Genomic DNA, 15,632 nt, shown 5'->3' on the forward strand with positions numbered 1-15,632 from the left:
CACTCTGTTAGGCTGTCTACAAGGAGTACTTAGAACAAACACCAATTAAGGATGGTTAAAGGAGAAATTGGTGGCCATAAAACGTCACTAATTACAGATTCTCTAATCCAGACAAGGCCCTGGTTTTGTTAGTAATTGAAGTTGTCAATGCAGAATGCAGCCTGCCTGACATCATTCTCTTTTTGTCTCTCTCTCTCTCTCTCGTTCACCGACACACACACACACACACACACACACACACAAACACACGTAAGAAAATGTCAGTGTGGAATGGAGCTTAATTTATCATCATTAAAAAGTGGGGAAAGTATCTCTGAGAACTGCACTGCTGCTTATCTCATTCCCACTGCTCTCAAACTTTTTTACTTAATATTGCATGGATGTCAATAATATTTCTGTGACTGTGGAACCCTTTTAAAATTTAATCACATATACATTTTTCCTTTATTGGGCCAAATGTAGCACTTCATGAAGGGCTCAGTAGTTTTTTCTAAGAGGAGCCAGTTCCCTCTTATTCTGACTGAAGAGGACACAATGGAGTTTTAAAGGGGGATTGTGGTAGAGTACTCTTTTCTGGTGTTTCACCAGACCACCTTTTTAAACTTCTGGTTAAATCAATGGGTTCTGATCACAAATTGTTAATCTCTAAAGTGGGAATAATAATGCCCACTGCTTTAAATAGTTAAAAAGAAAAGAAACAGTTAATTCTTTTGTTTTAAAGCAGAAAATTATTGATTAGTTCCTAATTCCTATGAAATTTTTACCTTTAATTTGTCTCATATATTTTATGGGTAAGTTTTGAACACCACTGCAATTTTTCTAACAGGGCTTATAGAGATAAATCAGCTCTAAACAGAGCTAACTAGCTGTGGAAGTGGGGAAAAGGAAGGTGCTCCTGGCTTTTTTTCTTCAAAAAAAAAAAAAAAAAGGAAGAAAAGAAAAACATTTCCTGATACTTGAGTCTTGTGTACAACATTTTTTTTCCTCCTAATGATGACTGACTATTGGGAGAAGCAGCACCAAAATAGTTAACAAAATAAGAGATCATTTTCTAACAGAAGCATTCCTTAATCCCTTCTGCACACTGCTCAGGAAAACAGACTGATAAAAATCTGAATAGACAATAATATTCCATATGTTCCCACCTCCTTTCAACATACTTGACATAGCTCAAACTGCCAAGTGTACAAATTTAGAAGACATTTTCCTAAGGAACACAGACTCATTATACTGAAGTACTCTGTTGACTTTTCTTCCTCAGAGAAAATTGCTACTTATTTATTTATAGCTACAAAGCAAACTCGGACAGCCAGGGTGACCAACCCTGGGAGAAGGTGGATAACAGTGAGCAACCTCAATACTTGGAAGGTAGTTTCCATTACCTTGAATTGACCCCAAAGATTTTGATGTTTTAGATAAAGGAAATATTTTCCAACTGCAATGACAACCTGTAAAAGAAAACTGGAATTTGGGTAAAAATTTAAATAAAAGGATTAGGATTATAAAACTGTATCCAGCTATGCTAAGAATACATCTTTTGTTAGGTTATGGGGAGAACAGTTCTGAGGGACCTCTGCTCTATTTTCTTTTGCATCAAGTGAGCCATATAGTTGTCTAGAATACCTCATTATAATAGAACTTTACTACTACTGCAGGGAAGACAGCACAGAGGCTCAGTTCTGATCAATATTCACGCCAAATACTGAAACCTGGATACTACTGTTATGATTTAATTCATCAGCTTTTCACCAGTCTTTCAATCAAAGGACATTCTAACAGTACTGAGGCAAATACATGTTCTAATGCAAGAAGCTATCATAATTTCCCCTAACATGACATTAAAACAGTTACAGCTGTGGGTTAATTCCATGGTGTGATTAATGCATGCATCATGCATGTAAAACTAAAAAACAAAAAAGCATGTGGGGGGGCATTCCCTCAACTTCTGTCCAAGATGTATGTAGGCTTAGTTTAAAAACAGATGGTACATGTCTGAACAAAGCAAGAAATATTGTGGAGTCAAAACCAAACCAGTTAAAAATAATACTAATGTCAATACCTTCTATTTTGCCTTTCTATGAAAACAGACATTTATGAAATAATAAATTGGTCAATTCCTGATGCTCTGCTCCCTGGTCCCCACCCCAACAGCCTGCTCTCAACCTCCTACATAAATAAGAATTCATTCTAAATACAATTATTTTTCTTTAAAAGGATTGTTTGTTGGGTACCATGCTACTTTAATGCTGTCACTATGATAACCTGTGTCAGTCTTCTTGTGATGGTCAAGGCTGCTTCCTTAAGAACATCAGTGTCAAACTCTGAGGCAGCATTAAGGCATTGGAGAAATAAGGAACCTTCTTCTTATGGAGCAGACATTTGTGATACATTCCTTGAGATACTGAACTGCAATCTCTTCCCCAGCCTCTTGAAGAAAAGGCTGTGGAAAAACAGGAGGTGCTGAAAAAAAAAAAAAAAAGAATTCCCAGCAGTCATACAATCAGTTGTCTGTATTTGTTTATGTGGGTTTTTTGTTTTTTAACTAAAAGGTATGGAAGAGAAAAACAAAGTAAAGGCTGAGTTGAATTCCAGGTACAGTTAGATGGAAGCTTTTCCCAATCTGTTTGGCACCTCAAGATCTGATGAGCTGTGGAGCTGTCTTTCCTATCTCACATTAAGATAAGTGGCTGTTTAGGCAGTTACACTTCTGTTCTACCGTTCCTTTTGATGCACCTTCTGCTCCACCTATATTCCAGCTCCTTTCCCAGGTACTTCATTCACCGGTTCCTTGCCCTTGTGGGGTTGCAGATGTTATCACCCCTGCCTGGGCCACAACAGTTCCACTGGGTTCCTCCAACCGAGGTCTTTTGACATCTGGCTCTCCTGAGGAGGCTGCTGTGTCTTCTGGGCCCACTTCACACACTCGAGTAACCACTACAGGGGTGGAGGAGCTGGCCTGGGCTGCAAGAAGTTGCAGTGGGTTTGTAAGGGCTGGGAATGAAAGAGACATAGATTTAGTATGTAAAATTAAGACCAATACTTGTTCTTCTGAATAAGGGTCAAAATCACGTATTTGGTAATTAAGTAAATGACAAAGAGAAGCACACTCAAAAACTAGGATGGAAAACGCTATAACGTACTCAACCGGAGAACATTTATGATAGCTGGACTGAGCAAACAGTGCCCATTTTTGCATTTACCACAGCAAAGATGTGACAAGAATCTAGGACATAAAGTGGAGGAAGAAAATGAATGCAAAGACTACTAAAGACTTACCATAAGAAGTGCCAGTGATGCTGTTGGTAGGGACAGCATGCTTCCCATTCTGTGTCACTGCCCTGACTGGGAGCTGGTGTTGCCCAATGGTCACTGGTGTTGCTGGCTGGAGTATTGCAACTGTTTGTCCTGGAACTCCCTGAGCCATCTGACTGGCCACCGTCTGGATGACTCGGCTGGCAGTTGGAATTGTCGCAAATGCAATTGTAGGCTTGTCTTCCAATGCTACCAAAATTTAAAGAATACCATATTACAACAAACTAACAGAGGCATTTTAATTTTTACTTGACATCAATATATCAGAACAGATAAAAAAGGAATACCGTAATTCAAATTCAGTAACACAGATCCTACGGACTTAGATAACAACACTGTGGACAGAGTTTCAAGGCACTCAATTAGTGAATCCACTATTTGTTTAAGGAATGTTGACTGAAAATGGGAAAAGATTTAAAGTCCTTTTTAAGCAGAAATTTTTCAAATTTCAAGTGCACTGTCAGAAGGTCATGATGTTCATTAAATGAAAAATTTGAGAATCCCCTATTATTTCCCAATAAAATGAATGAGATATTTCCTATAGAGCATATAAGTTAGTCTTAAACAAGTTAATATCAGTTTAAAACATACATCAAATAGTTGATTATTTCTATGTCCAAACAGTATCACCTTCATCACATAAATGATAAAACTAACTCCATAAGGTTTCTTCATCTGATTAACATAATCACTCAAATTTCAAATATCAATAATTTGATTTTAAAAATAATATCAACAATGTTTTTATTTGCCTGAAGTGTTACAAAAGCAGTTACTCACAAAAATGCAATTCTCCTATTGACAGTGCCACAAAAATACTGTGAAGAGATAAAACAAAGCGATCAAAAGATAACAACTAAGAGATATTACTTAATTTAAAAGAACTGAGTCATTTTTTTTTTTACTGACTTGAATTTTATAAGAATCTCACTAAGCTCATGAAAGTCAGGATTTCGAGTTCGGAAATGAAATATTCATTTAAAATTACTCCTACAGACTCCTCATTAGAGGTCCTGTTGCTACAACTGCTAACTCATTTCCATAGCCTGATTCTTTTTATGTTAAAAAATTTATATTTCAATTTTAGAAAAAGATTGAGATACTTAAGTGAGAGTAATTTTGAAGAAAAACTATCAAGTATTCAAAGAAACCTCTATTTTGTGACCTATTAAATAAAGAGCAGAATTTGTAATAAAAAAAGGATAATTAATGCAAATATATTCATGGGTTGCAGAAATGGTTTTAAAAAATCACCTTTATGTTATTTGTTACTACACTTCGGCCACAAACCATTCATGCTTCCGCTAGCCGTGCTCTTTGACGTTTCAGAAACCAAGTTCTAATTCAGTTTCAATTTTACAAAGGCCAAAGTTGTCTACATCTAAATCTAATGAAATTACCAAACAGATAGGTTACCTCTTGGTTCACTGCCCAAATCCAAAACTGTGCCTGCTGCTTCGTGGCTATTTCCTGCTGTGCCCTGACTGGTAAGTATATATCCATTAGCTGAATTAGCAGATGTGGTCACAACCCTGACCATTGTAACAGTGGGAGCTTGCTGCACAACATGAATTGCATGACCAGAAGGCTGCTGTGAAGTCACTATTGAAGCTGGCATGTAAGCAACTGGTTTGGCCACAAGGTTAGATGGTCGGGGAGGAACAGCCATTATTACTGGCTGAGCACTAACAGGAGAACCTAAAGAACACAAAAAGTGAGAAAGACAATGAAGTTTATAGATTATATGGTATATTAAAAAAATTCTCTTGACATCAGCTCTGGTTCAAGAATACTGAATTTATTACAAGAATACAAGTCATTCCCCAACTAATAAATGGTGAAAGGATATGAACAGACAGTTTTCAGAGGAAGAATTAAAGCTATCTATAATCATATGAAAATATGCTCTAAATCACTATTGATTAGAGAGATGCAAATCAAAAGAACTCTGAGGTACTACATCACACCTACCAGATTGGCTAACATGACAAAACAGGAAAACGATCAATGTTGGGAAGAGATATGGGAGAGGTGGAACACTAATTCATTGTTGGTGGAGCTGTGAGCTGATCCACTCCTTCTGGAGAGCAATTTGGAACTATATCCAAAGGGTTACAAAAATGTGCATACCCTTTGACCCAGCAAAATTGCTTCTGGGGTCCTATCCCAAAGACACCGTAAAAACGGGAAAAGGACCCACATGTACAAAAATATTTATAGGAGTTTTTTTTGTGGTGGCCAAAAACTGGAAATCAAGGGGATGCCCATCAATTGGGGAATGGCTGAACAAGTTGTGGTTTATGATTGTAACGGAATGCTCTTGTGCTATGAGCAACTGTGAACAGGAAGACTTCTGAGAGGCCTGGAAAGACTTCTATGAACTGATGCTGAGTGAAAGGAACAGAACCAGGAGAACACTGTACACAGTAACAACCACAGTGTGCAAGGACTGTATCTGATAAACCTTCAACAATGTAAGGACCTAAAACATTTCCAAAGGACTCGTGATGCAAAATGCCATCTACCTCCAGAGAAAGTACTATAGAGTCAGAACACAGAATGAAACAGGGTATTTTCTCTTTTGTTATGTTTTGTTTTTTCTCATTGTTTCTCCCATTTGTTTTAATTCTTCTATGCAACATGATTAACATGAGAATGTGTTTAATAAGAATGTATGTGTAGAATCTATATAAAATCATATGCCGTCTTGGGGAGGGAGGAGAGAGAGAAGGAAGAAAATTTAAAACCTATGGAAGAGATTGTTGAAAACTGAAAACAAATTATTAAAAAAAAGTATTGAATTAAAAAAATATATCAACACATTCAAAAAAAAACCACAATACACTTATTTGCAAAACATATAATTCCTACCAGGTGCACTTTGTGAATACCGATACTCTGGAACAGAGGCTAATTTTGATCCAAAATCATGGTCATGTGGAATGGGTGAACCCTCCCGAGACAGGCACTCTGGAGTCTGTAGGCCACTAGAATGAGGGGACATTAGTCCCGGATGAGTAGGTGAAGCAGGAGCACTCCTTCAAAAAACAAGAGAAGCATCATCTTGTGTCAGTAAGGTTCAAAGGGATTAAATAGAAGGGTGGCCAGAAATTAAAAAACAAACTGAACACAAAACTCCAACGTCTATATCCTACACTTCACCTTCTTGTACTGTTCCTGCCTCCTAATATATTTCCAACACAACCCTTCTTGGCAGTGACAGCTTGCCAACTGACAACATACAACCACAGTTTTAAAGCTCCATTAAGTGTGACAAGAGTGCCTTGTTTGTGGCTTTGCTACAATTCAAGAGCATCTACTCCTTGACTGAGAACACCAGCCAGCCTTCCATGAACATACCTTCTAATTCTGCAGTTAAGAATCACACTTTCAGCTGGCCCCATTTCATATATTAAATTATCAGGGTACAAAAGTTCACAGTTGAGAAAGCAAAATGGTCACTGGGGAGTACAACTTTGTTTTACATACATAACAAATAAGTAACAAACGGACAAATGAAGAGCACATTCATCTTCATTAACCAAGGCTCCATAAAACCTCCCATACTCAGTATGGCATGTGATTTCTGGTCAAAAAACTGGGCTTATGGAGCAAAGTTGAATTTAATGATACTTTAATCAGGTTCTGTCACTGGAAACAGGCAGGTTATCAAACTATTTCAATTAGGAGATGGAAAGGGAGAAGGAGCAAGACAGAGAGAAAGAGAGGCAGAGAAGGAGGGGGAGGAGGACAGAAGAAGTAGGAGAGCCCCTTTTAAGGGAATTTAGGACACAATTAGAAGGAGATGAGGATGTAGGAGAAGGCAGTATCTAAAACAGGAATGATGGGGTTGCAAACAGAGCAGGTACTCAGGTACTCAAAGTTAAATTTCCAGTCAATATTTAAAACATTACTATGAAAAACCATCCAGTCTTCTCAGCTAAACAACTTTTAAGTTATCTTTAACTTTCCTCCCTCCTCCATTCCCACACACATACGTGTAGGTCTCCTTCCTTTCTACTGACTTACTTTCAAATGACTCTCATTTGTGCCTTGTGCCTTCCTCTATTCTACAGTTTAGATTACTTGACCAATCTTCTAACAAACATTCCGGATTCCAATTTTTGTCACCTTAAATTCATACTACATCCAGACTTCTCTTCCTAAAATACCAGTTCAATGAGTCCCTCCTTTACAGTCCTTATAGATTTGACTTAAACTCCTCTGTTTAGCTTTCAAGGTTCTTTATAATCTAACCCCTTGTTAGATTATATATCGAGTTTTATATATATATATATATATATGCATGTATATAGTTTTATTTCCCAGAACTCCAAGATAAACTCTCTGCTCCAGCCAAGCCAACGTCTTCATTTTCCCAATAAACATCAAACTAAATTCTATCCTTTATTCATGTTGTTAACACTTCTGGAGCATTCTCTTTACCAATCATCCACATCCTGGTCAAACCTAGTTCATGATCTGTGGATGCTTCTCCCAAACCTTCCTTAACTAGTCAAACTATACCAATTTCTTCCACTTCTAAACGCCTGCTATTCCTGCAGTCAGTTACTATGCAGCTTAGTATATAATTGGTCTTTAACTCGTAGAGACACAATGTGTCTTGTTTCCCCAACCAGACTGTAGAATATAAGCTCCCTGATAGCAAAGATCTACCCTTGTGATTCTTCTGTATCTCTCATGTGCTAAGCTGGGCTTATACTAAGTATTCAATGGGTATCTGTTGATTGATCAAATGACTTAACTAACTTAAAAAGAAACAGTGGTTACTTTAATGAAATTTCTCTTCTCTATTTCTATTTTTAAATGAATCAGGTGTTCTAGAAAATAAGGGTTTTGTTAGAGTATTTCAAGGGTTGTCAAAATCATTTTCCAAACTCAGACCCACACTAACACAGCCAACAAATCTTTGCTTTGGCTGTTGTTATCATAAAAGGAATGGGATTTTCACTGATTAACTATGACAATTAAATATTATAATCTGAATTCATAACTTATACTAGGGACTAAATTTTAAACTACAAAAATAACTTTTTTGAGGTTAAAAGTTTTAAAACATAAAACTATTTCCATCAAAATCAGTGCCATTTTTATCACTTTTACATTAATGTATACTTTTATATATCATCTATGCTGACAAGCATTTCTTAAAGGGTTATGGATCACCATGTTTAAATAGCATCAATCCATTTACTCTGAGACATTACATTCATTACATAAATTGATTAGTTTCTGAATCGTATTCTTAAAAGATTTGGGTGCTTTTGGGAACAAAAAAGTAGCAAGACTATTCTCTCTATTTAAAGTGACACGTCTTTTCCTAATGGCTTCAGAAAAAGAAACCCAGAAAGCAGGACAGTGATATTTACCTTGATGATAAGGGCCCAAAAGGGGTTCGGAAACAGGAAACTCCTCTCTGTCTCCTTTTCCGGAATGCCTGTTCTACCAGCTTGGCTTCCGATGCTGGGTCAATTCGCCAAAAGGAGCCCTTTCCAGGCTCCTCCTGAGAACGTGGGACTTTAATAAAGTAACGGTTCAAGGAGAGGTTGTGTCGAATAGAATTCTGCAGGGAGAGAACAGGTAGATCCATCAATTACTGACCAACCTGGAAACAGCTCAAATGGCACCAAGAGATTACAGGAATATTGCTGTAAATAAACAAAATATGGAAAATAATCTGAACACTGAATTAAATAACTACACAAAAATGACCATGAAAAATGTATTAAATTGGTGGCTGACAAGTTGTGTTTTCTTTTATCATTGTTAGAGGGAGAGAGGAACAAAAAGAATTTATAAAGAACACCATCATTTTATTTTATGACACAGAACAATTATTCCCCATTAAATAGATAGCAAAAAAGAACTGAATGTCATAATGACTATCGGAAGTCCAAGAGCAAGTCAGCTGACAGAGCTACGATTAGTGGTTCTCTTTCTAGCCCCAAACTTATCTCCCATTACTCTCCTTTACATACCTAAAGATCCAGTCTATTTGGACTCTTAGGAGATCTTGGTCAAAACATTTCAACCTGATGGGGCACAGTACTGTCTTCATCTAATGGAAAGAGGTCTAGATCTGAGGTCAGAAGAGGCTTGGGTCTGAATCTAATGGAAAGAGGTCTAGATCTGAGGTCAGAAGAGGCTTGGGTCTGAATCTAATGGAAAGAGGTCTAGATCTGAGGTCAGAAGAGGCTTGGGTCTGAATCCTGCTTCCCACACTTACCAACAGTTACGGAAGAATAAAGTCATTTAATGTCACTAATCTTTACCTTCCATATTAATAATAACTGCAAGCACCTACCTTGCAGCTTTGATGAGGAGAGATTTACACACAGACATACACATATGTATGACATATAACCTCCTCAATGCTATCTTCGTATCTCTTTGGTCATTTTTTGATACCATAGCACGTCATATACATTTCTCTCATGGCACTTTTAAAAAAAAAGCTTATATTAGAATCATTTGTGAACTTGTTGCTTCCTCTTGAAGCCAAAGACCTAATCAGAGAAAAATTAATCTTATTTATTTTTAGAACTTGGCAGTGCTTATTAGCACATTGCCTTGTACTATGTAAGTACTTAAAACATGTATGTTCAATTTATTCAAACTGAAAAAGCTAAAATAAGCATATGTATTCAGAACTACAAGGCATATCTATAAAAGTATGAATAAATCAATAACCAGAGCAACCATTTTTAGACACTGGAAAGGCCAGAGGGAGAAGGCTCTATAAAGAAAATGGACAAAGTTAAGACCACACTAGATTTCATAATAAAATGTCCTTCATACTTTAGGAAATGCTTTTTATGAGCCCCCAAAGAGCTAGCCTTCTGATTACAGTTCTTCACTTTTGACCTTCATGAAGAATTTTCCGAAGAATTTCAGAGAAATGGCAGAATTGTCCAACTCACCTGCCAGCCCTTGTCAGCAGTCCTGTAGTAAGGGTAATGCTTGGTGATGTGGGCATAGATGCCGCTTAGTGTTAACTGTCTGTCCTGGGCTGAGGAAATAGCCTGAACTATGAGCTGAGCATAAGAATATGGTGGTTTTGATTCATCCTGAGGAGAAGAAGAGAACATTAAAGGGGGAATCTGGGAAATAACAAAATTCACGTCTTCAATAGAAAGAGCAGGAATCATCTCAACTTCTTAAATTTGGCTCCAAATAGCTCTTTTTCTGAGATTACTGAAAACTGAAAAGTATCTACAGTTTACACTTATCTCCTTTTCTTTCCAAATGTGCTTGACTCTCACACACTTTCATGAAAGTAAGAATCATCATTCCTGTTTCAGGTGGAGGTTGAAAGTTACCACAAGCACATGATTTTGAACCTCTTTCTTTACTTCCTCCACAAAGAGACATAAAACTGCATTACGCAGTAGAAGAAAATGAAGTCCATAAAGACAAATTAAGCTATGGTGATTTTACATGGGGATAGGTTGCTCAAAATTTCTAACATAGACTCTTTGAAACCGCTCTGTCAGTAATAAGGATAGAAGGTTCATTAACCTTTTTAGTGTCATGGGCTCCTCTGACAGCCTAGTGAAGCCTATGAACATTCTTAGAATAATATTTTAAAATAAAATACATAGAACTACAAAAGGAACCAATTATATTGAAATACAGTTCTAAAATACTTTCAAAAGCAAATTAACTGACCCTAGGTTAAGAACTCCTGAAACTAAATATCATTCATGTATATTTAACATCAAAGGACATTATCTAATAATATATACCCAAGTATATTATCCTGTACTTCATATGAAGATTGCAATGCCAATTGTGACATTAACCAGAAACAGCTTATTTACATGGTATGCTGTGAGAATATTCTCAGGAAATGTCTTTATATCTCAACAAACCTTTGGGCTGTCCCCTCCAGATGTGTCTGCCTGCTGCTCTGATGCTGCCTTTGCTGCAAATTCTGCAGCCAGTTGCAGGTCCGAGGTGACATTCTGAACAAAGCGATATCCTGAGGATCCAGCACCACGAGGACTGGCTGGACAGGAGTTGGGAACACTGGGGAAAGAGAAAGACACAACATGATTTGTTACCATTAAAAAAAGTGTTGTTTTTTTGGGAAGTGTTTCCTGAATAATTAATAGAAGACAATAAATAAAATAAATAGCCAAAGGCCCTTTTTATTCTGTATATTACATTCAGCTTTACAACCCTTTTTTAATGCTATAAAGTATAAACTAAAATACAAAGAAATCACAATGTATAGATGGCTGAACTGATAACATTTTCCTGTAACTATCTCTCCTACTGCTTAGAAGTTGCATCATCTGAGAGACCGATACTGCCATTATGGTAGAAACTCCCATACAAAGACACATGGAAATAAATATCCCCACCTTTCTTTTGCATTGCATTTTTACATATCCTCATCTGATCACCTGTTTCCTTGTTGGTTCTGGCTGAAGAAACTTGAAGTATGAGGGTGCTATAGTACTTTCTCTCATGCTTAATAAAAACACAGAATTCCAGGGCCCTCAGAAATCGTATAATCACCAAGTTCCCTCTACAGCATCATCATGTAGCCAACGACAGTGATGCAAAATTCCTTCAAATGCAAGGCAGTCTATTCCATTTTCAAGTAGATCTAATTGCATAGAAGTTCTTTCTTATACTGAGCAAAAAAACAACATTTGCTTTTTAGTAACTCTACCTACTGGTCTTGGTTCTGCCCTCTTCAAGTCATACAGATTAAGTCTTAATTCTTCTACCAAACCTTCAAATACTAGAAGATAGCTGTTGTATATATTCCCTCCCTCCCTCCTGAGTCTTCCCTTTTCAAGGCTAAACCTAAGTATCTTTCCTCAAATGACACGGTTGAGTCTTTACCACCATGATCCTATTCAATGTCTCTCCTAAGATGCAGCATCCAGTATTGATCAGTTACACTGTTTTAATAATGACCCCTTTTAAAGTCTTATTTGAATACACCTTAGAATTTTACATCAGTAATTTCCCTAACCAATGCTCCTCTCGTCAATAAACCATCTGCTTGGTAAAAAACAAAACAAAACAAAACAAAAAACTTTAAGCCAAACTTACTGACAAAATGACTATATCTGATAACATTCTGCTCCTAAAGCTCCCCATCTCTCATTAAGTGCTGCATTAACTGTTCTTCAGGACCTTCTCTCCAGGTCACTTCAATCAGTCTTATTTCAGCAGTCATTTAGTGTTGGTTTTTGCTTATATTATTGTAACCACTGTGGAGATTGTCCTTCCTGGTTCAACTGATTTCCCTCTTTATCAGTTCATGTAGTTCTTCTCACATTTCTCTAAATTTCTCATGTTTGTGATTTCTCATTGCACAGTAGTGTTCCATTATATTCATATGCCAAAATTTATTTAACTATTCCCCATTTGAAGATTTACTTGTTTCCAGTTTTTTTTTTAGTAACTCAAAAAGTACTTCTATTAATATTCTGTCATATATGGGGTTCAGTTTCTGGCCTCCACAGTGGAAGTATATTAGTGGGACTACTAAGTCAAGCATATGGAAAGTTTAATGACTAGTTTCACATAATTCAAAATCACCACCCCTTTTTTCTGGGCACTATAATTTAATTAATGCAGCCTAAGTGCATCCATATTAAAATGCTGGCTCATATTGAGCTTGCTATATAAACTTGAGTTTGTTCTAAATGGATCCCTTAACATGGGCAATATAATAACATAAGAGAAATAGGTTGATGGATGAAGGACCTTAAAGTTCCACCTTAACATTTTTGTTATGGAAGAAATTTCCTTTTAGATCCACAAGATGGCACTATAAGAATAGGAAAGCTAATACTACATTGCATGTTAAATGACCGATACTAAGGAACTTAACATTTGTTACACCAACCCAAAGTATTGTACACATGGTGGAATGAAATCTATCAGCAAGCAAAACTAGTCTGCGATGATAACACATCCTGACTCTAGAGAGACAAAGTTACTCAAGAAAGAATTGATGCAAGTGTCCTTTAGTTACTTTTTCTCTGTGATGCCTAACAATTCAGGAGCTCCCATATTTACATACTTCAAAAACATTTTACTCCCCTCCTTATAATGCAACAGGATTTTTAGATTCATAGAATACTAGAACTGAAAGCAACTCAACCCTAAGAGTGTCTGATCAACCAATCCCAAGAATGGGATGATGGGTCTCATTCCATTTTTCCTTATAATAGCCAATCATGGGGCATGTTTGTAACACAACATTCCCCAACCAACACTCTGCCCCTCCTCCGTTCCCCCATTTCACAACTGCAATAGGCCCTAGCCTCTGATCTCAAGGGCAATGACAGGATGAGAAGGCATGGATAGGATGCAGTTTAGTCCTCTAATTCTCCCTCACTCCACATACCAAATTAGTTGTAAAATCTTGTTTCTTACTCTGCAAAACCCTCTCTCCACTCACAAAGCTACCACCCTAAAGGTTCAGGCCTACATCACCTCTCATGAGGACAATTACAATGGCTTCCTCCTATATGCTTTCTTCACGTCTTTTCCCACTCCAATTATCTACCATATACTGGTGCCAAAATGATTTTCCTAAAGCCCAGATCTTACCAACTCATTCCCAACTCCAAACTTAATAAACTCCAGTGGGCCTTCCTTTTACTTATAGGATCAAATAAAAACTCCTGTTTGGCATTTCAAGCCTTTCACAACCTTATCCTAACTTAATTTTCTTGTCTTTTTACTGTTCCCCACAATCATATAAAAATAGTAGTAAAAAGCCACATATAACTGTGAAATAAGGTAGTATATCACTGACTAAATGGAACCACATAAAGAAAAAGGAATAAAAGATTTATATTAAAAAACTTTTTGATGAGTTGAAATGAGATAATTCATTTTTGTTTGTTGTTTTTGCATTATGTATGGTACATATTACACACAAATACTGAAAATGTGATATGTTGCCTGAGGATTATGACCCTCTAATTGTTTGCGTACCTTTCAACAAAAAGGTATCTTAAAAGGAATTCACCTTTATCTAGCTATCCTGATCAAAATGACTGAATAATTAATTGTTACTATACATTTAAAATCTGCCTTATCCCCTAGGGTATACCCGGGAATTTGGAAAATACTTAGGGTATATCCAATCACTCTGCTTCCAAGAGTAATACAAAATTTTTTTGAACCACTGATAAACAAAATTCAAAATATTGTTTATTTCATATATCTAACATTTAAACATTTTTGGGGGTTACATATAATTTATTATTACAATAAGTATATCATTTACAAATAAATGAATATACATGTTGGGGATTTATACTCAAATTGTTTTTTAGTGATGGGGGGAAAGATCAAAGAAGACTGGAGAAAATGGATCTCTTCTACCCTTTTCCTTCCACTCTTTCACCCTCACTCCTCATTTACAGAAGAGGAAAATTAAGACCTAGAGAAAAGAACTCGTCCAGTGTCACAGAACCGTCAGTGGCAAAGCCAGAACTAGAACCTGGCGAGGTTCAGTGTTCTTTCTGCTGTATCATTATGACAATTAGGAAAAAATTAAGATGTTAGATGAATATACTTAAGATTTCTTAGGTTCTGAGAGCACCCACCCCATACTGTAACACATAAGAGGTTAATAACAAAAATATGAACTTATAGAAAATGCTTTTCTGTTTTGTCTCCTCTATAATATAAATCTCTGCAGAGTCATGTCCAACCCCAAGTAATGTGCTCTATGACTATTTAGTCTTCTATTCTAATTATTGGTTTATTTTCTATAATTGGGATAGACACCACTTATTGACTTAGTGTTTAGATTTTATAATTTATTTTGACTATAAAATATTCTAAAAATAACATTCTCTACCTACAAGGTACACAAAAACAAAAAGGAAAATATTGATAATGGAGAAAATCACTAAATGATTTGTAAGGAAAAAATACTGGTTGAGAATAAAAGGTAGCAAGGACTGACAACTAATTCATTATTGAGATGAGTTCAACTTTAGAGCTGAACATTATCTCTTTCTGAAATTTGTGGATGGGTGCCAATTATCTAACTACTTCAAAAGCACTTGCTCACTTTACCTAAATTTGGTTGAGGCATCTAATCTGAGAATATAGAGACTTCCACACATTAAGAGAACATAGACTGCTATGACTAAGGAACCACAGAATAAAAGTAGCCTTCTTCTGGACTAATTGGGGAGGGCAGAGGAGAAAGAAAAGGGTTGTAGAGATAGAGAAGACCCAGAGACCATCTAAGTAGTGTATTCCAATTGTTTTTTTAAGTTGATTTATTTTCTAAATGCTTCCATTTT

General features: G+C 36.5%; 1 protein-coding gene across 1 annotated transcript in view; it reads right to left on the reverse strand.

Moving 5' to 3' along the window:
- Nucleotides 1-201: 201 nt before the first annotated feature.
- The window catches only part of FOXK1 (forkhead box K1), a 108,767-nt gene continuing 93,336 nt past the window's right edge, over nucleotides 202-15,632 (reverse strand). Inside the window, exons 3-9 of the mRNA XM_072597674.1 lie at nucleotides 11,205-11,361; nucleotides 10,254-10,400; nucleotides 8,703-8,896; nucleotides 6,184-6,350; nucleotides 4,729-5,010; nucleotides 3,277-3,501; nucleotides 202-2,991 (exon numbers count right to left, since the gene is read on the reverse strand). Coding sequence (XP_072453775.1) covers nucleotides 2,774-2,991; nucleotides 3,277-3,501; nucleotides 4,729-5,010; nucleotides 6,184-6,350; nucleotides 8,703-8,896; nucleotides 10,254-10,400; nucleotides 11,205-11,361 — 1,390 coding nt within the window. The 3' untranslated portion in view covers nucleotides 202-2,773. The remainder of the gene's footprint in view (nucleotides 2,992-3,276; nucleotides 3,502-4,728; nucleotides 5,011-6,183; nucleotides 6,351-8,702; nucleotides 8,897-10,253; nucleotides 10,401-11,204; nucleotides 11,362-15,632) is intronic.

Source organism: Notamacropus eugenii, chromosome 3 (genome assembly GCF_028372415.1).
Source record: "Notamacropus eugenii isolate mMacEug1 chromosome 3, mMacEug1.pri_v2, whole genome shotgun sequence".
In the NCBI taxonomy this organism is placed as follows: Eukaryota; Metazoa; Chordata; class Mammalia; order Diprotodontia; family Macropodidae; genus Notamacropus; species Notamacropus eugenii.